Source organism: Bubalus kerabau, chromosome 1 (genome assembly GCF_029407905.1).
Source record: "Bubalus kerabau isolate K-KA32 ecotype Philippines breed swamp buffalo chromosome 1, PCC_UOA_SB_1v2, whole genome shotgun sequence".
Lineage (NCBI taxonomy): Eukaryota > Metazoa > Chordata > Mammalia > Artiodactyla > Bovidae > Bubalus > Bubalus kerabau.
Genome location: NC_073624.1, coordinates 177,326,236 through 177,351,561, shown reverse-complemented (window position 1 = coordinate 177,351,561; position 25,326 = coordinate 177,326,236). Strand labels below are relative to the sequence as shown.

Genomic DNA, 25,326 nt, shown 5'->3' with positions numbered 1-25,326 from the left:
TTATGTTGTAAGTATTTTTGCCACAGTCTAAAAAATGAAAAGGAAAAACAAAAGAGCTGTGTCAGGGGAAATCTTTGTCATTACTTGCACGTGGAGCTGCCTTGAGATAAAAAGACTAGACACCTACTACATTTTTGAGAGAAATTATGAACTTGGCCTTCAAAGGATCATGACTCTCTGGTACACTCCCTGGGGAGTTGCCTCGCAGTCCTAGGACTTGTGGTTTTCACTGTGGGCTCCAGGAACTAAGAGCCTGCAAGACTCGAAGTGAGGTCAAAAAAAGAAAACAATGCCCCAGGGTTATGCCATGAGGCCCTTAAAACCATCCCAGTAGGAAATGGAATGAGAAAGCTTCAGAAGTAGCGATGGGGAACAGAGGGCTGCAAGGAGCCTCCCAGAGAACAGAGCCAAGGGCCAGGGACAAAGACCTTACTCATAGCAATGTAGGAGTCTTCACAAGTCCTGCTTAACTAAACATTTGAATTGCTAAATTCAGTGACTTCTGTGTGTTTCCACTGAGGTTTTGGGCTCACTGTGACTTTAACATTTATTTTGCATGTAGATTGGAAATTTTTGTCTTTTTTTTTTCAAATCTCTGAGTCACCAGCCACAAGAAACCAGTCTGGAGTTCAAAGGACAGTTTGGACAGGATGCTGTGAACAGATGACTCATTAAGCTATGACCTCAGAGGGGATGCTCTGCATCTGAGAAGGAGGGTGTGCTTGTTGTCTGACACTGAGTAGAGCCGCACTACTCCTTCCGGTTCTGCCTGGCTACAAAAGTGCCTTCAGATCTTTCAGCACCAAGATTTTTACAAGACAAAGAAACCCTCTTGCTAATACTGCCTGCCTCTCATATCACAACTTTTTAAATTGTAATTGAAGATGAAGGGAAAAGGCAGCTTTTATGGAGTTTCTGCTGGGTCCCAGGCACTGTTTGTGAATTGCCTCACCTAGACTATTTCATTTAAGGTTATGGGAGTAACCTGTTTTCCGGTTTGGGGAGTTGAGTGGCAGAGAAACTGAGTATCTGGCGGGGCACGTGTTCATGAAAAAGCTAGAGGGAAAACATAGAGTGTTTTGTGGGGGTTTTTTGTTTGTTTGTTTGTTTTCTTTTTTAAAAAAATTTTTGGTGGTACGAGGTCTTTAGTTGCAGCATGCAGGATTTTTTTTTTTTTTTTTTTGCTTATCGTTGTTGCTGTTGTTCAGTCACTCTTAGTGATGCCATGGACTGCAGCACACCAGTCTTCCCTGTCCTCCACCATCTCCCGGAGCTTGCTGAAACTCATGTCCCTTGAGTTGGTGATGCCATCCAACCATCTCACCCTCTGTTGTCCCCTTCTCCTTCTGCCTTCAATCTTTCCTAGTATCAGGGTCTTTTCCAGTGAGTCATCTATTTGCATCAAGTGGTCAAAGTACTGAAGCTGAAGCTTCAGTATCAGTCCTTCCAATGAATATTCAGGGTTGATTTCCTTTAGGATTGACTGGTTTGATCTTCTTGCTGTCCAAGGGTGCTCATTTCGAGCACCACAGCTGGAAATGAATTCTTAGTTGCTGACATGTGGGATCTAGCTCATTGACCAGGGATGGAACCCGGGCCCTCTGAATTGGGAGTGCTGCGGCTTAGCCACTGGATCACCAGCAAGTCCCAGGGAGTGTTTATTTTAAAATTACGTGGCTTCGGGCCAGGATCCTCCTCAGAGCCACCCTCACCTCCTTATTGCGCAAAGTGTACACCACCGGGTTCAGCAGCGGCGTCACCGCCGTGTAGAACACAGCCACCAGGCGGTCCTGGTCTGGGTTCCCTCCAGACTCGGGCCTCAGGTAGATGATGGAGGCGCAGCCGAAGTGCACTATGACCACGGTGAGGTGGGCAGCGCAGGTGGAGAAGGCTTTGCTCCGGCCAGCGGCCGAGGGGATCCTCAGGAGGGCAGCCACGATGAAGGCGTAGGAGAGGAGGATAAGGAGGAAGGAGATTAATACCACGAGGATACTCAGGAAGAAGATGGCCAGCGCTTTGCTGACACTTTCCGTGCAACTGAGCTTCAGGACGGGGGCGATGTCGCAGAAGAAGTGCTCCACCCGGTTGCTGCGGCAGAAGCGCGAGGAGAAGATCAGGCTTGTCTCGATGGAGGCCACCGAGAAGCCGGAGCAGAAAACCAGGGCTCCCAGACAGAGGCAAACCGTGGGTCTCATGATCACCGAATAGCGCAGAGGGCGGCAGATGGCCACGTAGCGGTCGTAACCCATCAGAGTGAGGAGGAAGCAGTGACTGCATCCCAGGCCCAGGAAGAAGAACATCTGAGCCCAACAGCCAGAGATAGAGATGGCCTGGTTCTCCATCCACAGACGAGCCAGCATGTTGGGGATGGTGACCAGCGTGTAGCAGGTCTCGGAGAGGGACAGCGCCGCCAGGAAGCGGTACATGGGCGTGTGCAGGGTCCGGTCCGCGTGGATGACGGTGATGATGGTCACGTTGCCGCTGAGGGTAACCAGGTATGTGAGGAAGAACAGTGCAAAGAGGGTGGTCCTCAGGTCTGGGAGGTTGGAGAAACCCACCAGCAAAAACTCTGTCACCAGCCAGGTGGCATTTTCCTGCTGCTTCTCAGGAACCTGGCAGGAGAAAGCAGAGGAAATGGAATAGGACAATTCAGTAAGGCTCCGCTAAACATCATGTGCCAGTGAGAAAGGATAATCATCCCTGTTTTACAAAAAAAAAGGAAAGAGGGACAGAAATGAGGCCATTGTGGGACCTCCCTGGTAGTCCAGTAGTTAAGAATCCGCCTTGCAATGTAGGGGACGCAGTTGTCGTCGCTGGTTGGGAAAATAAGATCCCGTATGTTGGGCAGCAGCTAAGCCCGTAAGTGGTGCAAGGCAACTTCTGAGTCCCAGAACTCTGGAGTCCCAGCGACACAACTACAGAGCCGGCAGACAGCAACTACAGAGCCCCCACACAGCAACGAAGATTCAGCATGCTGCAACTAAGATCCAATGCAGTCAAATAAATAAATAGTAAAAATAAATAAACAAGAAATGAGGTCATGGTTTTCCTAATATCACACAGCTAGCAGCTCTACAATAGACAAGAAAATCATAGGTATGGAAATAACTTGGGTGCCCATTAACAAATGAATGAAAAAGGACGAGTGGTATATATACACATCGGAATATGATTCAGAGATGAGAAAGAAGGAAATATTGCCATTTGACAATATGAATGGACTTTGAGAACATAATGCTAAGTGTGATATCAGATAGGGAAAGAAAAATACTGTATGACCTCACTTATTTGTAGAACATAAAAGTCAAACTTTAAAAAAAAAACATATATATATAAGTGGGAGTTAGGGATAAATAATAAAATGGTCATTACCAGGGGCTGGGGGGTGGGTGGGGAATTGGAGACATGATGTTTAAAGTATACAAACTTGCAACTATCAGGAAATAAGTCCTAGAGATCTAATACATAGCATAGTGAATATAGACCATTTTATATTATAAACATCAAAGTTGTTAAGAGGCTAGATCTTAATTGTTGTTCAGTTGTGAAGTCGTGTCTGACTCTTTTGTGACCCTTTGGAGTGTAGCCCTCCAGGTTCCTCTGTCCATGGGATTTCCCAGGCAAGAATACTGCAGTGGGTTGTCATTTCCTTCTCCAGGGAAACTTCCCAACCCAGGGATTGAACCCAGGTCTCCTGCATTGTCAGGGAAGCTTAGATCTTAATTATTCCCACCATAAAAAAGCAATGAGAATTATGTGACATGATAAGAGATGCTGCTATGGCTACAATGGTGCCTCTGTGCCAAGTCGCTTCAGTAACGTCCAGCCCTTTGCAACCCTGTGGACTGCAGCCCTGCAGGTTGCTCAGTCCATGGGATTCCTCAGGCAAGAACACTGGAGAGGCTTACCATTTCCTTCTCCAAGGGATCTTCCCAACCTCAAGGTCGAACCCACATCTCTTACATGTCCTGCATTGGCAGGCAGGTTCTTTACCACTAGGGCCACCTAGGAAGCCTGGCTACAATGGTAATTATATTTACAATATATCAATATAGGATACACCTTAAAATTACACAGTCAAATATATTTCAATCAAAAAAAGAAAAGAGAAGAGGGACATCCCTGCCTGTCCAGTGATGAAGACATCATGCTTCCACTGAAGCACGGATTTGATCCCTCATCAAACAATTAGATCCCACATGCCACACATGGCCAAAAACTAGGGGGGGAATTTTTTTTAATAAAATAAAACAAAAAAGTTCTTGATCAAAAAAATTTTTAAAAGAAAATCACAAGAACCTTATAAGGAGCAAATTACAATATCTGGGGCAGAGAGAAGGGGTAAGAACTTCAGGGTGTTAGTCTGAATTCCCCTAGAAACAGATCCTGAGGCAAGGATTCAAAAGCAAGTAATTTATCTGAGGCAAGGATTCAAAAGCAAGTAATTTATCTCCAAAGACTTGGGTGGTGGAATGGTGAAGGGAGACAGACCATAAAAGGTGTATTATCAAGATGTTGACTGAAATAAAAACACACAACATGAGAGCTGTTAGTTTCAGTTTAAGTTGGGGACTTACTGAGCACTAAAGCTTGAGAGAGGGCTGCCCTGGTGGCTCAGACAGTAAAGAATCCGCCTGCAATGCGGGAGACCCAGGTTCGATCCCTGAGTGGGTAAGATCCCCTGCAAAATGGAATGGCTACCCACTCCAGTATTCTTGCCTGGAGAATTCCATGAACAGAAGAGCCTGGCAGGCTATATAGTCCATGGAGTTTCAAAGAGTCAGACATGACTGAGTGACTAACACGTCAAAGCTTAGGAGACAGCCTCTCAGAGAGCTCTGAGCAACTGCTTGGAAGTGGGGGGTGTGGGGGGGTGCAGTGGAGAGCAGGGGAGTCAGATTTTGGAGAAGGGGGAAGTGCAATCAAGCATGCACCTCAGTAGAAGGTTGCTGCTAGTCACAAGGAGCAGATATCTTATTGATTTTAGTGCTTTTCTAATTTTGGGAAGATGCAAGAAACTCTGTTGTTGTTCAGTCACTAAGTTGTATATGATTCTGTGACCCCATGGACTGCAGCACACCAAGCTCCCCTGTCCTTCACTATCTCCCAGAGTTTGTTCAAGTTCATGTCCATTGAGTCGGTGATGCAATAAATTGGGCTCATAAAAATCTCTCCTGAAAATCTAATTATCTGAAGAGCTGTTCTGCCAGTTTTCCCAGAACACAAAGACTTTCATTCCTGATCCCCACCCTGAACTCCTTTCAGGGTGTGTTGAAGGTCAGTGACTGCAGTGGTCTGTGCCTCAATCCTTGTAGAGCTGGGAGGCCAGTGACTTTCTTCAGGAGCATTACTACAATTCAATTCCACCTGGAGGTCCTTGAGGGGTAGTGAGGGAACTGGGCTGTTTATTCACCAATCCCCAATCATCTTGCTCAAGAATTTCTACCAGGAGGCATTAATCTCCCAGGATTTCCACACCTGCCACATGTACAGGGAATTCAGTCTGACAGGTAAGACAGGAAATTGTGGCCAAGGGATGTGGGCTAGGAATTTACAGAATCTTCTACTATCCATGTGAAAAGGATACCCAAGAAAGGCAAAGCCTGTAACACTGATATCTGAAATGAACAAAGTAATACTTTTAGAAAATTTGATACCCAAGGCTATATAATGTCTTCCATGGTCCCTAGGCATTTTTGCCTTCCTCCATAAAAATTGCTTTTTGGGGTTTTTGTTTGTTTGGCGGGGGTGGGGTTGGCCAAGCCTCAAGGCTTGTGGGATTCTAGTTCCTCAACCAAGGATTGAATCCGGGGCCCTCAGCAGTAAAAGCACCAAGTTCTAAGCACTGGACTACCAGGGAATTCCTGAAAATTATTTTTAAAAAGGGGGAGGAATTCCCTGGCTGCCCAATGGTTAGGACTCCTTGATTCCATTGCAGGAGACCCAGGTTTGATCCCTAGTTGAAGAACTAAGATTCTGCAAGCCATGAGACATAGCCAAAGAAAAAAATTGTTTTTTATTTTTATGTAAATTTTATTTCTAATTTTTATTTAAATAAAATTTAATTTATCAAATTAAATAAAACCAACTTTTTAATTTATTTAAATTTCATAAAAATTCAAAATTTTTACATTTTTAGCACTGTATTGATGTAAAGATGAATATAATTCTCACCCTAAGAGCTTATTTATTTCTTCTGATCTTAAAAATTTACACAATTTCATGGGCCCCCTAACAGTATTTCAGATCCAGGCCTTGTGCTGATAAATACTTCTGTGTTAATTAAATGGAAAATAACTCTGAAATTATTGACTTTTTTCTTTTTTTTTGCCGTGCTTCACAGCATTCAGGATCTTAGTTCCTGGACCAGGAATCAAACCCATGTCCCCTGTAGTGGAAGCACAGAGTCCTAACCACTAAATCACCCGGGAATTCCTGTAAAATTTTTAAACATTTTAATTCAAATAATGAAGCATTAGTAAAAATCCTGGGATTTCCCTAGTGGTCCAGTGGTTAAGAATTTGCCTGCCTATGCAGGGAACACAGGTTCGATCCCTAGTCTGGAAGGATTCCACATCCATGAGGCAACTAAGCCTGTGCACTGCTGCTGCTGCTGCTAAGTCGCTTCAGTCGTGTCCAACTCTGTGTGACCCCATAGACGGCAGCCCACCAGGCTCCTCCGTCCCTGGGATTCTCCAGGCAAGAACATTGGAGTGGGTTGCCATTTCATTTTCCAATGCATGAAAGTGAAAAGGGAAAGTGAAGTCGCTCAGTCGTGTTCAACTCTTCACGACCCCAGGGACTGCAGCCTACGAGGCTCCTCTGTCCATGGGATTTTCCAGGCAAGAGTACTGGAGTGGGGTGCCATTTCCTTCTCCCTAGTCTGGAAGGATTCCACATGCCATGAGGCAACTAAGCCTGTGTACTACAATTACTGAAGCCTGCATGCCCTAGAGCCTGTGCTCTGAAACAAGAGAAGCCACCGCCAAGGGAAGCCCACGCACTGCAGCTGGAGAGTAGGCCCTGCTCGCAGCAACTAGGGAAAGCCCAAGTGTAGCAATGAAAACTCAACACTGCCATAAATAAATAGAAAAAAATTTAAATACTGGATTGGTGATAGTTTTATTATTTTACAATCAATTAACTTGCAAGCCCAGAAAATGCATATAATCTATATTGGAATGTTTCTGAGTATTTTGCACTCGTTTGGAAAATGGTCCTAATGTAATCCTTCCCTGCTTATCAAGAGTTAATTCGTTTGGAGGGAAGCACATTTCAAAACACCAATTCAAGAGACTCCCATGACTGGGGGTCCTGGAGAGATGAGGGCTGATTTATTCGCCATCTAGTGGCACTTGGGGTAACCTGCAAGCCAGTGACCCTCGAAGTGAAGTGAAGTGAAAGTTGCTCAGTCGTGTCTGACTCTGCGACATGGACTTTCACCCGCCAGGCTCCTCTGTCCATGGAATTCTCCAGGCAAGAATACTGGAGTGGGTTGCCATTTCAGTGACTCTTAGAAGAGAAGAAATAGCTGCGCCACTGAAATTACTCATCTGCAGCAATTGGTCAAGAGAAATTGAGAATGATTCTTTAAACGTTTTAGAAGTTTGTTGAAATTTTAATTTGTGAAAAATGCATTTTAAATTTTAGTTCTAAAGATATATAAGTAGAGAAAAGCAACAAAAATGTGCTTGATCGCGTCCAAAGACATTCTGTTCATAAAGAAAAGACTAGTCAGGACCATCGAAGAACTTAACAGGTGCAAAAGACAGTGAGAAATGGTTGCCCATTTTTCATGAAGAAAGGAAGACCAGGAAGCAGGCAGTCATATTGATCAAGCACAGGGGTGCAAACGTTTTCTGTAAAGGACCAGAGAGTGAATATTTCAGGCCATTTGGGTTGTACAGTCTCTGTCATGACTGCTCAACTCTGCCCATCTAGTGTAAAAGCAGACATGGACAATGTATACACGAGTGTCTCTGAATGTTTAAATAAAACTTTATTACAAAAACAGACAGGGGGCCAGATGTGGCCCTCTGACTATAGTTTGCTGGGTGTCCCAGGTGGCTCAGTGGTAAAGAATCCACCTGCAGGAGACACAGCAGATAGGGGTTCGATCCCTGGGTCAGGAAGATCCCCTGGAGTAGAAATGGCAACCCGCTCCAGTATTCTTCCCTGGAAAATTCCTTGGACAGAGGAGCCTGGTGGGCTACAGTCCACAGGGTTGCAGAGTCGGACATGACTGAGCACTCAAAGACACATGCACGCTATAGTTGCCAACTCCTGATCCAGCACAAATAAAACTAAACGAATATTCAACTTAGGAAAATTCCAATGAGGTCCTCTGAGGAATTCACACTATGAAAAAAAAAAAAAAGCAAAGCCTGACTTGAAATCTTCAAAAACTAAAGCAAAATGAAATTCCAACTTAAGAATCTCAGACTCCACTTAAGAAATCTAGATCTAGGGGGTCTTCCCTGGCAGTCTAGCCTCTGCCAATTCAGGGGCTCCAGTTCAATCCCTTGATCTGTGGAATAAGATCCCACATGCTGTGCTGTGCAGGGATGGGGGATCAGGGGGAATCTAGATCTAAGAAAAGGTACACTGGAAGAGATACCCAGAGCATACCCAGAAAAAGGCTCCTTTATTGCAAATTAAACTAAATCAGAAAGAACATCAGGGCCCTTATATAGTGAGACTTGTAGAAATTCAATTACCTGGAAGACTTCACAGAGGAAAAAAGTAATTGGATTATGACCACTAAAAAAGTGTAATTTCTGAATATCACAAAACATTGTTAAACTGAAACAAATATATAGGCAAATAACAAACTAGAAAAGGCTGTGACTCTAGAAACTCTTCAGTTCCTCTTTTGCACAGAAAAGGAAATCATAAACAAAAAGACAACCTATAGAATGGGAGAAAATATCTGCAAGCGATGAAACTGACAAGAGCTTTATTTCCAAAATATACAAACAGCTCATACGGCTCAATATCAAGAAAAACAAACAATCCACTCAAAAAATGGGCAGAAGACCTAAATAGCATTTTTTTTTAATTATCAAATTGACAAAGACTGAAGAAGAAAATGAGAGGCGGGTGCTAATGAGCGTGAGTAAAACTAGGCCCTCTACCTCTTTGCATTGTTGGTTGCAGGAGAATACAATTTGTTTATATATCTGAAATCTTATTTTGGTTCTATAATTCTCCTTCTAAATATTTTCTCGAAAATAAATTATCTGGGGAATTTCCCTGGTGGTCCAGTGGTTAAGAATTGCCTGTCAGTACAGTGGACTTGGGTTCCATCCCTGATCCGGGAAGATCCCACATGTCACAGAGCAACTAAGCCCACTTACCACAATTACTGGAGCCCAGGCGTCCTAGAGGCTCCACCCTGCACATAGAGAGTAGCCCCCACTTGCCACAACTAGAGAAAAGCCTGTGCACAGCAATGAAGACCCAGCAGAGCCCAAAAATAAATAAACAAACATATAATTTAAATAAAAGAAAAATTACCTGGGACTTCCCTGGTGGTCCGGTGGGTAAAACTCCTCGCTTCCAATGCAGGGGGCCCAGGTTCTATTCCTGGTCAGACAACTAGATCCCGCATGCCTCAACTAAGCATTCCACATTCCACAACAGAGATGACAGATCCTGCGTGCTGTAACTAAGACCCAGCACAGCCAAACAAATGAATATTTTTTTTAAAAAAAGAAATTCTCTGACTTCCAGGTACAAGGATGTTCATAGTAGCATTGCTGCTGCTGCTAAGTCGCTTCAGTCGTGTCCGACTCTGTGCGACCCCAGAGACGGCAGCCCACCAGGCTCCCCCGTCCCTGGGATTCTCCAGGCAAGAACACTGGAGTGGGTTGCCATTTCCTTCTCCAGTGCATGAAAGTGAAAAGTGAAAGTGAAGTCGCTCAGTCGTGTCTGACTCTTAGCGACCCTATGGACTGCAGCCTACCAGGCTCCTCCATCCATGGGATTTTCTGGGCAAGAGTACTGGAGTGGGGTGCCATTGCCTTCTCCACATAGTAGCATTATTTAAAGTTTAAAAAAAAGAGAGAAAGAACAACCTAATTGTTCAATAAAATGCCCTTACAAATCATTAAGGGGGGGAAAAAGCTAAAACTTTAATAGACGAGAAGATGGACTATCATTAAAGTCACGTCTCAGAATCATTGATGACAAGAGAAGAATTTTCATGTATGTGTTTGATGAGAAATGGGAAACAAAACAGTTGGATCCCAATTGACTTACTACTAATACATGTATTTTCCATTCTTTTTTGTATGTCCCAATTTTTCTGAATCAAGTGGGGATTTTTGTAAATAGAAGAAATAAAATTTTTTGGAGGGATTCTTTTTCCTCTGGATAAGTATTTTTATTGTTCTTAAAGAAATTTAATCAATCTGGTTCAGAAAAAAAGGAGCTAAGGGTAGAGATAAAGAGGTTCCCTTTGAAACACAAAGCTCAGATGGTAAGGAATCTGCCTGCAGTGCAGGAATTCTATCCCTAGGTCGGGAAGATCCCCTGGAGAAGGGAATGGCAACCCACTCCAGTACTCTCGCCTGAAGAATTCCATGGACAGAGGAGCCTGGCGAGATACAATCTATGGGGTCACAAAGAGTTGGACACGGTTGAGCAACTAACACACAAGAGTAGAGATAAAGAGGTTCCCTTTGGAACACAAAATATGCTAACACCATTTGTGATGAATATTTTCAATATACGATCTGAGGAGAAAATATCTAGTAAAAACTTCAAATAAGTAGATGACTTGGCTCCCTAGCAAACCCTGTATACTCAGTCCCTCAGTCATGTCCTACTTTTTGTGACCCTGTGGACTGTAGCCCACCAGGCTCCTCTGTCCATGGAATATTCCAGGCAAGAATACTGGAGTGGGCTGCCATTTCCTCCTCCAGGGGATCTTCCTGACCCAGGGATCAAACTCTTGTCTGTTGCATCAAACCCGATTCTCGTGTCTCCTGCATTGGCAGGCGGATTCTTTATCCTGGGCAAGCCATGAGGTAGACCTTTTTGGAAGATCACAGGAAGTATGTGTGGGCATCTAAGCGCATTAGAGAAATGTTCCAGAGTGAGGTGATGCTTTTTAGAGAGAGGAGTTAAGACCAGGTTGATGGACTCCCAGCTGTAATTGTCCTATAGGAAGGGGTCCTTCATGGTATTAACATTTCTCCAGGAATGTCAGCTTTTCTTGGGCCTCATAAAGAGGGCAATTGGAAAGGAAACATCCCTCAATATGCACTCAGTGTAGAAGTCTCCTCTAGCTAAATTAGCCAGCCTCTACTTGCATGCCTCCAGTGATGGAGAGGTCACTACCTGACCAAAAGTCCATTACATAAAGCAGAAATCTTATGCTCAAGACAGTGATGTGCTGAGACAACAAAATTGAGCTCTGGAATCAGACAAGACTGTATTTGAATGCTGGCACCTTCACTAACTGGGAGCAGTGTGAGCCTGGGTAGCCAGCTTTCTCCCTGAGCATCATCTGTCAAAGTGAAAATTGATCCTCTGAGATCACAGATAATATTACGATTCTCTGAACAATGTTAAGAATCCTTTGGTCTCAGGCTCCTGGCAAGGATAGCTGGGATTACTATTCTTGGCTTTCACTGCTGGGGAAGCAGAGCATAGAGGGGATCACTGTTCACATTCTCACAGTGATGGTACCAAGATTTGAAGTCTGGAGTCTGTCTCCAGAGGCTGAGCTTTAAGGGCTGCTGTGAGTTTTGTAGGCTCACCTTCCATGCTACACACATTCATGGAGCATCAGTTCTCTGCCAGGCATTGCTCTCGGCATGGAGGACATAGCAGGGAACTAGACAGAGATCCCAGCTTGGGAGGAGCAAAAGGCTCTAAGGAAGTGAATCAGGAAATAAGCAACAAACTTGATAACTAAATAAGTGAGGTTCTCTAAAAAGAGAAAGCAGAGAACTTAGTGGGTAATTGAGAGGTCTGAGCAGGCTGCAATTTTACATAAGATAGTCAGAAAAGGACTTGTTGATAGAACTACCATGAAAGTGAAAATGAAAGTGTTAGTCGCTCGGTCGTGTCTAACTCTTTGTGATCCCACGGACTGTAGCTACCAGGTTTCTCTGTCCACATATTTCTCCAGGCAAGAATACTGGAGTGGATATCTATTCCCTTCTCCAGGGGATCTAACCTGGGTCTCCTACATTGCAGGCAGATTCTTTACTATCTGAGCTGCCTTGGAAGCCCATGTGCTGTGCTGTGCTTAGTCGCTCATAGTCACTCAGTTGTATCCGACTCTTTGTGACCCCATGGACTGTAGCCCACCAGGTTCCTCTGTCCATGGGGATTCTCCACAAAAGAATACTGGAGTGGGTTGCCATGCCCCCCTCTGGGGGATCTTCCTAACCCGGGGATCCAACCCAGGTCTCCTGCATTGCAGGCAGATTCTTTACTGAGCCATCAGGGAAGCCCTTATGACCCAGCAAATCCTACTTCTGGGCATATACCCAGAGAAAACCATAATTCCAAAAGATACATGCACCTCAGTGTTTATTGCTGCACCATTTAGATTAGCTGAGACATGGAGGCAGCCTGGATGTCCATCCACAGAGGAATGGATAGGGAAGATGTGGCACATATATACAATGGAATATTACTTGGTCATGAAAAAGGAAAGAAATTGTGCCATCTGCAGACACGTGGATGGACCTACAGACTGTCATACAGAGTGAAATATCAGAAAGAAAAACTTTGTATATTAACATATATGTGGAATCTAGAAAAATGGTATAAATGAACCTATTTGCAAAGCAGAAATGGAGACACAGATGAGGAGAACAAGTGTATGGACATTGGGTGGGGAAGGAGAGATGGGTTGAGTTGGGAGATTGGGACTGACATATAAACACTACTATGTATAAAATGGGCTTTCCAGCTGGCACTAGTGGTAAAGAACCCTCCTGCCAATGCAGGAGATGTTAAGAGACACAGGTTTGATCCCTGAGTGGGGAAGATCCCCTGGAGGAGGGCATGGCAACCCACTCCAGTATTCTTGCCTGGAGAATCCCATGGACAGAGGAGCCTGGCGGGCTATAGTCTGTGGGGTGGGTCACAAAGAGTCAGACATGACTGAAGTGACCTGGCACGCATGCATAAAATAGGTAACAAATGAGAGCCTACTCTATAGCACAGAGAACTCTACTCAGTGCTCTGTGGTGACCTAAATGGGAAGGAAATCTAAAAAAAAAAGGTGGGGGGATATATGTATACCTATGGCTGGTTCACATTGCTGTACACAAGGAACTAACTCAACATTGTAAAGAAACTATCGAAAAGAAGATGAAAGAAAAGAACTTGTTGACGTTCGATGCTCAGTTGCTCTGGAATATATTTCCCCACTTTGTTTTCAGATCTCACCTTGAGGGCTGGGGATGGGCCAGAGAGGCTTGTCCCAGCTTGCAAGGAACCCAGTCTTTGCTCTTGCTTCCCTCTGAACTAGGCAGATGCCACGTCCATGATGAGGATGGAGAGGTGCCTGCCAACTGTCCGCATGACCCCGCCCTGCTCTGCCCGTGTCCACCCTAGCATTCCCTGAGATAATCAGAGTCCCCTCTGCTCCTGGCTGGACTGGTCCCTCTCTGTCCTCCTGATACACCTTTGCCAGCTTCTCCACCCTCCTCTTTCTCCCACACCCTCATCTAACCTGCCAGGAAATTCTGCGGGCTCCACCTGAACATCTGTCCAGGATCGGCCTCCTCTCACCACCTCCATGGCCCACACTCATCATCAGTCCAGCTCAGCCACCTTGTCCTGGATCTCCTGGCCGTCACCCCTGTCCCCCACATTCTGGTTTCCCACAGCGGCCAGAGGGCACCTGGGAACCCTTCAGTCAGGTCATCTCCGTCCTCTGCTCAGAATCCCCCATGGCTCCCACAGCACTTAGTGAAAAGTCAGGGTCCTCACTGTGACTCACAAGACATGCTCAATTACGTCCTTGCCCTCACCTCCTTCCTCCCTCTCAGTCACTCCTTCTACCTCCCTGTTTCTCCTTGCGGTTACTGTTCTAAGCACAGTGCAGGCAATATGGGGACGTTGCCTCTGCTGCTGCTGCTGTTAAGTTGCTTCAGTCATGTCCGACTCTGTGCAACCCCATAGACAGCAGCCCATCAGGCTCCCCCGTCCCTGGGATTCTCCAGGCAAGAACACTGGAGTGGGTTGCCATTTCCTTCTCCAATGCATGAAAGTGAAAAGTGAAAGTGAAGTCACTCAGTCATGTCCGACTCTTAGCGACCCCATGGACTGCAACCTACCAGGCTCCTCCATCCATGGGATTTGCCAGGCAAGAGTACTGGAGTGGGGTGCCACTGCCTTCTCCGATGTTGCCTCTACCGCATGCATTTTCTTGACTGATGTCCTAGTTTTTTTCAAGGGTGGATTTGGGATCTTTTCCAAGCTGAAACAAGCCACCCTGGTCTACTCTTATTTCTTTCTGGAAGACCTGGGATTTCCCTGGTGGCATAGTGGATAAGAATCTGCCTGCCAGTGCAGGGCACACAGGTTCAATCCCTGTTCCGGGAAGATCCCATATGCTGTGGATCAACTAAGCCCAGGAGCCACAGCCACTGAATCTGAGTGTTGCAACTACTGAAGCCCCTGCAATTACAGCCTGTGCTCCACAACAGTGAGAAGCCCAAGCACCACAACAGAGAGTAGCCCCCACTTGCCCCAATAAGAGAGAGAGCCTGCGTAACGCATGGAAGACCCAGCAGAGCCAAAAATAAAAAGACATTAAAAAAAAAAAAGACAGAAGCCCTAAATGTAGCTGCAATTTAACCCTGCAGCAGCTGAGAAGCTGTGACTTTGAATTTGCCTCAACATGTCCAAAGTCTGTTTTCCAATTATGACAGGTGAGAGTGCCTGGCCAAAAAAGACATCAGGTTACAGGGCTAGACATTGTCTTATTTGCATAACTGGAACCCATGACAGTTGTACCCATGGACATATCTCCAGGCGAGTTGCTTGTTTCATGGGAGAGTTGGGACCCAGAAAGTTCTGAGCTTAGGACTCCCCAGGAGGCTCAGATGGTAAAGAACCCACCTGCCAACGCAGGAGACGAGGGTTTGATCCAGGGGTCGGGAAGATCCCGTGGAAAAGGAAATGGCGACCCACTTCAGTATGCTTGCCTGGAGAATCCCATGGACAGAGGAGCCTGGAAGGCTACAGTCCATGGGGTCAAAAAGAGCCAGACACGACTTAGTGACTAAACAACAGCAACAACAAAGCCCTGAGCTCAGGGGCATGCCCATGCCAGCCCCATGGTGAGGGTGAGAGCCGAGGAACACATAGAACTGGGACCTGGACTCTTTCCTTTTCTACCAGGAAGCCTCCTCGATACTGGAACTGCTACCCTGTCACCACTGAGCCTTCACCACTAACTGACCCTCGATGTGTATGTGTGCCTTTGTGCCCACGAAGCTTCTGGATTCGTGTGTGTGCATGTGCATGCCTGCCACCTGCAGGGTACACGTGTGTGCATTTTGCACCCCTAGTGCATGCGTGAGCCCCACCCTCCTTCTGCTGTCTGCTCACATGCCCGTGCGTGCCCATCAGGGCTGTGGTGTAGCTTCTCCAGACAGGCAGGGGCCCTGAATCCACACTCACCATGGCCGAGGGAGGCTCCCACGGTGCCTGCCAACACCACTGTCTGCTTACTGCCTGAGAGAGGAGGGGCTGAGGGCCAGGGTCCTGTTATACAGGGGGTCCCTGGAGCTGCTGTCCCAGGGGGTCCCCAGACACTAACGAGCCCCCCAGGGCTCAGGCTGGAAACACCCACAGGGTTTTTCCCTCCAGGAAACTGGAGACCCCAGGGTCTGCTACTCCAGCCCACAGGATCTGATGGCAAAAGCAAGTGGGAAAGGACTAATGACAATTTCTTTTTTTGGATGGTGGTCCCAAATGCACACCTCACTCCATCCATTCCTCCCAATGACCCTCAGGGCCTAGTAGGTGCTGGACAAGGCTGCTGCCCCAAGGAAGGTGGGCCCTCTATACCCTGCTCTCAAAGGGGAAAGGAAGAAGTGCATCATTTTGATGTTATTCAGTTGCTCAGTTGTGTCTGACTCTTTGTGACCCCATTGACTGCAGCACACCAGGCTTCTCTGTCACCAACTCCTGGAGTTTGCTCAAACTCATGTCCATTGAGTCAGTGATGCCATCCAACCATCTCATCCTCAGCGTCCCCTTCTGCTCCTGTCTTCAATCTTTCCCAGCATCAGGGTCCTTTCCAGTGAGTCAGTTCTTCGCATCAGGTGGCCAAAATACTAGAGCTTCATCTTCAGCATCAGTCCTTCCAATGAATAGTCAAGGTTGATTTCCTTTAAGATTGACTGGTTTGATCTCCTTGATCAACTAGAAGAGTCTCAAGAGTCTTCTCCAGTACCACAGTTTGAAGGTATCAATTCTTCGGCTCTCTGCATTTTTTATTGTCCAGCTCTCACATCTGTACATGACTACTGGAAAAACTATAGCTGTGACTATACAGACTTGTTGTCAGCAAAGTAAAGGAGAAAAGCAGAGAGATAGCTACAAAAGGAATGAAGAGGCTGAGCCAAAGTGGAAACAACACCCAGTTATGGATGTGTCTGGTGGTGAAAATAAGTTCAACGCTGTAAAGAACAATATTGCATAGGAACCTGGAATATTAGGTCCATGAATCAAGGTAAATTGGAAGTATTCAAACACGAGACGGCAAGAGTGAACATCGACATTTTAGGTATCAGTGATGTTGATGTACAATTTTTTTTTGTTTGTTTTAGTCACTAAGTCATGCCCAACACTTTTGAGACCCCATGGACTGTAGCCATCCAGAATCCCTCTGTCCATGGGATTTCCCAGGCAAGAATACTGAAGTGGGTTTCTATTTCCTTTTCCAGGGGATCTTCCCAACCCAGTGATCAAACCCACATCTGCTACGTTGGCAGGCGGATTCTGTACTGCTGTGAAGTAGTGAAGTCACTCAGTTGTGTCTGACTCTTTGAGACCCCATGGACTGTAGTCTACCAGGCTCCTCTGTTTGTGGGATTTTCCAGGCAAGAATACTGGAGTGGGTTGCCATTTCCTTCTCCAGGAGATCTTCCCAACCCAGGGATCCCGCATTGAAGGCAGACGTTTTACCTCTGAGCCACCAGGGAAGTCCCTATACTGCTGAGCCACCTGGAAAACCTTTGGCCAATATCTCTCACATTATTTTCCCCTCCATCAATTCCTGGTAACCACCACTCTACTCTGTTTATGAGTTCAGCTTTCTTAGATACCCCACATAAGTGAGATCATGCAGTATTTGTCTGTTGGTGTCTGATTTATTTCACTTAGCATAAATGGCCTCAAGGTCCTGTTGTAACAATTGGCAAGGTTTCTGTTGCTACAAATGGCAAGTTTTCCTTCTTTCTCATAACTGAATAATATTTCAATATGCATATATACCATATTATATACAATATATATACATATATATAACATTATATATATTTCTTCTTTGTCTATTTTCATCCAATGCCAGACACTTATGTTGTTTCCATGTCTTGGCTATTATGAACACTGCTGCAATGAACATAGGAGTCCAAGCTGAGCAATTTAACTTCACGAGTTAAATTTCTCAACTGTACATGAGTCCAGTCTCATGATTTTTCATACCCACCCGCTGTACACCTACAACCCCTGTCATATTTGAAGTTCCCCCAGAAGCAGACACTGAGACAAGGCTTTGAGTGTCGGTAAGCTTATTTTCCCCATCTATTTCCCATGAAGTGATGGGACCAGATGCCATGATCTTCGTTTTCTGAATGTTGAGCTTTAAGCCAACTTTTTCACTCTCCTTTTTCACTTTCATCAAGAGGCTTTTTAGTTCCTCTTCACTTTCTGCCATAAGGGTGGTGTCATCTGCATATCTGAGGTTATTGATATTTCTCCCGGCAATCTTGATTCCAGCTTGTGTTCCTTCCAGCCCAGCGTTTCTCATGATATACTCTGCATAGAAGTTAAATAAGCAGGGTGACAGTCTATAGCCTTGACGTACTCCTTTTCCTATTTGGAACCAGTCTGTTGTTCCATGTCCAGTTCTACCTGTTGCTTCCTGACCTGCATATAGGTTTCTCAAGAGGCACGTCAGGTGGTCTGGTATTCCCATCTCTTTTGGAATTTTCCACAGTTTATTGTGATCCAGGCAGTCAAAGGCATTGGTAGAGTCAATAAAGCAGAAATAGATGATTTTCTGGAACTCTCTTGCTTTTTCCATGATCCAGCAGATGTTGGCAATTTGACCTCTGGTTCCTCTGCCTTTTCTAAAACCAGCTTGAACATCTGGAAGTTCACAGTTCACATATTGCTGAAGCCTGGCTTGGAGAATTTTGAGCATTACTTTACTAGCGTGTGAGATGAGAGCAACTGTGCAGTAGTTTGAGCATTCTTTGGCATTGCCTTTCTTTGGGATTGGAATGAAAACTGCCCTTTTCCAGTCCTGTGGCCACTTCTGAGTTTTCCAAAGTTGCTGGCATATTGAGTGCAGCACTTTCACAGCATCATCTTTCAGGATTTGGAATAGCTCAACTGAAATTCCATCACCTCCACTAGCTTTGTTCGTAGTGATGCTTTCTAAGGCCCACTTGACTTCACATTCCAGGATGTCTGGCTCTAGGTGAGTGATCACACCATCGTGATTATCTTGGTCGTGAAGATCTTTTTTGTACAGTTCTTCCATGTATTCTTGCCACCTCTTCTTAATATCTTCTGCTTCTGTTAGGTCCATACCATTTCTGTCCTTTATCGAGCCCATCTTTGCATGAAATGTTCCCTTGATATCTCTAATTTTCTTGAAGAGATCTCTAGTCTTTCCCATTCTGTTGTTTTCCTCTATTTCTTTGCATTGATCGCTGAGAAAGGCTTTCTTATCTCTTCTTGCTATTCTTTGGAACTCTGCGTTCAGATGCTTATATCTTTCCTTTTCTCCTTTGCTTTTCACTTCTCTTCTTTTCACAGCTATTTGTAAGGCCTCCCGAGACAGCCATTTTGCTTTTTTGCATTTCTTATCTGAAATGCAGTACTTGGATGCAATCTCAAAAACGACAGAATGATACCTGTTCGTTTCCAAGGCAAACCATTCAATATCACAGTAATCCAAGTCTATGCCCCAACCAGTAACGCTGAAGAATCTGAAGTTGAACGGTTCTATGAAAACCTACAAGACCTTTTAGAACTAACACCCAAAAAAGATGTCCTTTTCATTATAGGGGACTGGAATGCAAAAGTAGGAAGTCAAGAAACACCTGGAGTAACAGGCAAATTTGGCCTTGGAATACGGAATGAAGCAGGGCAAAGGCTAATAGAGTTTTGCCAAAAGAACGCACTGGTCATAGCAAACACCTTCTTCCAACAACACAAGAGAAGACTCTACACATGGACATCACCAGATGGTCAACACTGAAATCAGATTGATTATATTCTTTGCAGCCAAAGATGGAGAAGCTCTATACAGTGAGCAAAAACAAGACCGGGAGCTGACTGTGGCTCAGATCATGAACTCCTTATTGCCAAATTCAGACTTAAATTGAAGAAAGTAGGGAAAACCACTAGACCATTCAGGTATGACCTAAATCAAATCCCTTATGATTATACAGTGGAAGTGAGAAATAGATTTAAGGGACTAGATCTGATAGAGTGCCTGATGAACTATGGATGGAGGTTCATGACATTGTACAGGAGACAGGGATTAAGACCATCCCCATGGAAAAGAAATGCAACCATGCCCTCTGAACTCCAAACCCATAAATCCAACAATTAAAAACCAATCAATGTCAGAACAATGCCTTCAAAAATTCCCTCCTCCATAAAGCAATGAAAGTGAAAGTGTTAGTCCCTCAGTCATGTCTGACTCTTCGTGATCCCATGGACTGTAGCTCACCAGGCTCCTCTGCCCATGGAATTCTCCAGGCAAGAATACTAGAGTGGGTTGCCATGCCCTCCTCCAGGGGATCTTCCTGACCCAGGGATAAAACCCAGATCACCAGCATTTCAGGCAGATTCTTTACAATTTGAGCCACCAGGGAAGCCCCTAAAAAAGCAATGAGAAAACTAAAAATAGGTAGTGGTACTGATGGCATAATCTTGTAAATATACTACAATCCCCTGAATGGTACACTTTAAATATGTGAATTTTATAGCATTTGAATTATATCTCAATTTAAAAAATCAATCAATGTAATCTACCATATTATCAAACTAAAGAAGAAAAATTATATATTGATGCAGAAAAAGCACTTGACAAAATCCATCACTATTAGTACACTAGTAATAAGAGACTTCCACAACTTGATATGCTTCTACCCAAAACCTACAGCTAACACTTTACTTAATGGTGAAAGATTTAATGTTTTCCCTCTAAAATGTAAAACAAGACCAGGATGTCTGCTTTCACCACATCTATTCAATATTGTATTGAAGTCAAGTCTCATACAATAAGGCAAGGAATTCCTAGCAAAACATAAAGGAAAAAAAGCACAATCCATAAAAGAAAAAGCATTTTGACTGGGCTTTATTAAAACTAGAAATGTCTGCGTTATGAAAGATACAGTTAGAAGAGTGAAAAGTTAAGACATTTGAAATAAAGATATTTGCAAATATCTGACAAAAGATTGTTATCTAGAACATATAGAGAACTCCAAAAATCAACAGTAAGAAAACAAAAAAAGTCTTCAGTTGGGTTCAGTTCAGTTGCTTAGTTGTGTCCGACTCTTTGCGACCCCATGAACCACAGCACGCCAGGCCTCCCTGTCCACCACCAACTCCCGGACTTCACCCAAACCCATGTTCATCGAGTCGGTGATGCCATCCAACCATCTCATCCTCTGCCATCCCCTTCTCCTTCTGCCCTCAATCTTTCCCAGCATCAGGGTCTTTTCAAATGAGTCAGCTCTTTGCATCAGGTAGCCAAAATACTGGAGTTTCAACTTCAACATTAGTCCTTCCAGTGAACACCCAGGACTGATCTCTTTTAGGATGGACTGGGATTATTGATATTTCTCCCGGCAATCTTGATTCCAGCTTAAAAATGGACAAAACAGGGACTTCCCTAGTGGTCCAGTGGTTAAGAATCCCCCTTGTAATGCAGAGAACACTGGTTTGATCTCTGATCCTGGAAAATCCCACACGCCATGGGGCAACTAAGCCTGTGTGCCCTAGAGCCTACGTGCCACACAAGAGGGACCACCACTATGCAAAGCCTCACAGCACAACTACAGGGTAGCCCCTGCTCACTACAACTAGAGAAAGCCCACATGCAGCCAAAGCAAGACCCAGTGCAGCCAAAAAGAAAATAAACTAATTTTTTTTAAATGGACAAAACACACAAAACAAACATTTCACCAAAGAGGATATACAGATGGCAAATAAATACATGAAAATATGATCAACTCATTAGCCATTAGGGAAATGCATACAAAAACCTCAATTAGATACATCTGTGCATCTAATCAGAGAAGGCGATGGCACCCCACTCCAGTACTCTTGCCTGGAAGATCCCATGGATGGAGGAGTCTGGTAGGCTGCAGTCCATGGGGTCCTGAAGAGTCGGACACGACTGAGTGACCTCACTTTCACGTTTTACTTTCACGCATTTGGAGAAGGAAATGGCAACCCACTCCAGCGTTCTTGCCTGGAGAATCCCAGGGACGGCGGAGCCTGGTGGGCTGCCGTCTATGGGGTCGCACAGAGTCGGACACGACTGAAGTGACTGAGCAGCAGCAGCAGCAGTGCATCTAATAAAATGGCAAAAGATAAAAACAAAACAACAACAATAACAAAACTTGATGATACCAAGTGCCAGTGAGGGTGTGGAACTGGAGGTTTCAGACATTGTTGTAAATGCAAAATTGCATATAGCCTCTCTTGAAAACAATGTGGAAGTTTCTTACAAAGTTAAACATCTTTACCATATGGGCTAATAATTCCACTTCTACATATTTTTCCTAGGAAATGAAAGCATATATCCACACAAAAACCTATCCATGAAATGTTTATGACAGCCATATTTAAAACTGCCAGAAACTGGTCACAATGCAGATATCCTTCAATAAGTAAAGGGTTAAACAAACTGTGATATATCCTTATAGTGGAATACTACTCAGAAATGAAAAGTAGAAACTACTGAAACATGGGAGAAAAGCTATGACAAACCCAGACAGTGTATTAAAAAGCAGAGACATCACTTTGCCAGTAAAGGTCCCTATAGTCAAAGCTATGGTTTTTCCCGTAGTCATGTATGGATGTGAGAGTTGGACCATAAAGAAGGCTGAATACCGAAGAACTGATACTTTTGAACTGTGGTGTTAGGGAAGACTCTTGAGAGTCCCTTGGACAGCAGGGAGATCAAACCAGTCAATTCTAAAGGAAATCAACCCTGAATATTCATTGGAAGAACTGATGTTGAAGCTGAAGTTCCAATACTTGGCCACCTGATGCGAAGAGCAAACTCACTGGAAAAGACCCTGACACTGGAAAGATTGAGGGCAGGAGGAGAAGGGGGCGACAGAGGATGAGATGGTTGGATGGCATCACTGACTCAATGGACATGAATTTGAGCAAACTCCAGGGGACAGTGAAGGACAGGGAAGCCTGGCATGCTGCAGTCCATGGGGTTCTCAAGGAGTCAGACAGAGAACTTAGCAACTGAGCAACAACTGAAACTTGAATCAAAGGAGGCGGAGTGACTGTTTGGTAGTTGTTTCCACAGAATTCCTGCTTCCACAAAACTGATAACCCTTAAATATACCCCACCCCTCAGTTCCAGAGCAGAGACTGACTGCTTTAAGAAATAAGCACATTCTTGTTTTCTTTTTGGTGGTAAAGCTGAATTAGCTGATGCACTATCAGAGGTGTCAACTTAAAGATTGTTGAGAGGCAAAACCCAACAATTTTATTTCAAGATAGCAAGTTGCCCTGGCATGCAAAAAAAACATAGAAAAAGTTTATTTGGTGGTCACTGCATGAATCTTGAAACCAAATTCCAGATTGATGATACTGATAAAAGATGGTAGTTATTAATTAATCCATGTTCAGTTCAGTCGCTCAGTCATATCCAACTCTTTGCAACCCCGAGACCCCATGGACTGCAGCATGCCAGGCTTCTCTGTCCTTTACCAACTCCCAGACCTTATTCAAACTCATGTCCATCGAGTCGGTGATGCCATCCAACCATCTCATCCTCTGTCATCCCCTTCTCCTCCCACCTTCAATCTTTCCCAGCATTAGGGTCTTCTCAAAAGAGTCAGTTCTTTGCATCAGGTGGCCAAATTATTGGAGTTTCATTTTCAGCATCAGTCCTTTCAATGAATATTCAGGACTGATTTCCTTTAGGATGGACTGGTTTGATCTCTTTGCAGTCTGCGGGACTCTCAAGAGTCTTCTTCAACACCACAGTTCAAAAGCATCAGTTCTTTGGTGCTCAGCTTTCTTTATAGTCCAACTCTCACATCCATACATGACTACTGGAAAAACCATAGCTTTGACTAGACAGACCTTTGTTGGCAAAGTAATGTCTCTGCTTTATAATATGCTGTCTAGGTTGGTAATAGCTTTTCTTCCAAGGAGCAAGCGTCTTTTAATTTCATGGCTGCAGTCACCATCTGCAGTGATTTTGGAGCCCAAAGAAATAGTCTCTCACTGTTTCCATAGTTTCCCCATCTATTTGCTATGATGAGATGGGACCGGATGCCATGATCTTAGTTTCTGAATGTTGAATTTTAAGCCAACTTTTTTACTCTCCTCTTTTACTTTCATCAAGAGGCTCTTTAGATCTTCTTCACTTTCTGCCATAAAGGTGGTGTCACCTATGTATTTGAGGTTGTTGATATTTCTCCCAGCAATCTTGACTCCAGCTTGTGCTTCATCCAGCCCAGCATTTCACATGATGTACTCTGCATAGAAGTTAAATAAGCAGGGTGACAATATACAGTCTTGTTGTACTCCTTTCCCTATTTGGAACCAGTCTGTTCTTCCAAGTACAGTTCTAACTGTTGCTTCTTGACCTGCTACAGATTTCTCAGGAGACAGGTAAGGTGGTCTGGTATTCCCATCTCTTTCAGAATTTTCCACAGTTTATTGTGATCCACATGGTCAAAGGCTTTGGTGTAGTCAATAAAGCAGAAGTAGATGTTTTTCTGGAACTCTCTTGCTTTTCAATGATCCAGAGGATGATGGCAATTTGATCTCTGGTTCCTCTCCCTTTCTAAATCCAGCTATAACATCAGGAAGTTCATGGTTCACATACTGTTGAAGCCTGCTTGGAGAATTTTGAGCATTACTTTGCTAGCATGTGAGATGAGTGCAGTTGTGCGGTAGTTTGAAGATTCTTTGGCATTGACTTTCTTTGGAATTAGAATGAAAACTGACCTTTTCCAGTCCTGTGGCCACTTCTGAGTTTTCCAAATTTGCTGGCATATTGAGTGCAGCACTTTCACAGCATCATCTTTTAGGATTTGAAATAGCTCACCTGGAATTCCATCCAGTTATCCATGCTAGCCCACTGCAAACTAATTTACATTGCTGAAAATGATCGTATATACATAAATGAGCCTCTGTTAGTACTGACACCTCCTTCTCACTCCCCATAGGATTTAAGTTCTAGTTTCAGCCATCTTATGGGTTAAACGTGCTTGGTCTAACAGAGAACTATTTAGATGTTGTCAAGCAAGATTTTGTTTATTTGATGGTAACAACAGAGGCTACAGTTTAGTACTTAAACCAGCAGTTAATAGGGACCTTCTATTTGGCTGCCGTCTATGGGGTCGCAGAGTCCGACACGACTGAAGCGACTTAGCAGCAGCAGCAGCATTCAGGCAGAGTAACTAAAAGCAGCTGTGAAAACTGCAAAGAAAACTAGAGACAGGACAAGAGGCAGTGAAAGCCTGACTGCTGTAAACTGGTACACACTCCTGCATTTCAGCAAGCGCAGGAAAGCCAAAGTCACTGACTGCTTTCCTCACTGACTTGAATTGACAGTTTCTTCTCCAACCATCTTGTTACTGGTTGCATTCTACTGCTGCTGCTGCTGCTAAGTCGCTTCAGTCGTGTCTGACTCTGTGCGACCCCATAGACGGCAGCCCACCAGGCTCCCCCGTCCCTGGGATTCTCCAGGCAAGAACACTGGAGTGGGTTGCCATTTCCTTCTCCAATGTGTGAAAGTGAAAAGTGAAAGTGAAGTCGCTCAGTCGTGTCCGACTCTTAGCGACCCCATGGACTGCAGCCCACCAGGCTCCTCTGTCCGGGGGATTTTCCAGGCAA

General features: G+C 44.5%; 1 protein-coding gene across 1 annotated transcript; it reads right to left on the bottom strand.

Annotated features, from left to right (window-relative positions):
• Positions 1–353: 353 nt before the first annotated feature.
• On the bottom strand, positions 354–24,559 carry LOC129619503 (olfactory receptor 10T2-like). The gene is made up of 4 exons (XM_055534725.1): positions 24,536–24,559; positions 2,789–2,851; positions 1,674–2,663; positions 354–380 (listed from the first exon to the last, which is right to left on the bottom strand). Exons 1-4 carry the CDS (start codon positions 24,557–24,559, stop codon positions 354–356), a joined length of 1,104 nt encoding a protein of 367 aa, XP_055390700.1.
• Positions 24,560–25,326: the final 767 nt, after the last annotated feature.

What these genes read in the sequence shown, in the direction of transcription:
- LOC129619503 (XM_055534725.1), bottom strand. Translation starts at nt 24,559, where the DNA reads ATGGATAACTGGATGGAATTCCAG. An exon ending in ATAACTGGATGGAATTCCAG is followed by an intron (nt 2,852 to 24,535) that starts GTGAGCTATTTC and finishes TTACGGGCTTAG; the next exon opens with CTGCTGCCCAACATACGGGA. An exon ending in ACAACTGCGTCCCCTACATT is followed by an intron (nt 2,664 to 2,788) that starts GCAAGGCGGATT and finishes CATGATGTTTAG; the next exon opens with CGGAGCCTTACTGAATTGTC.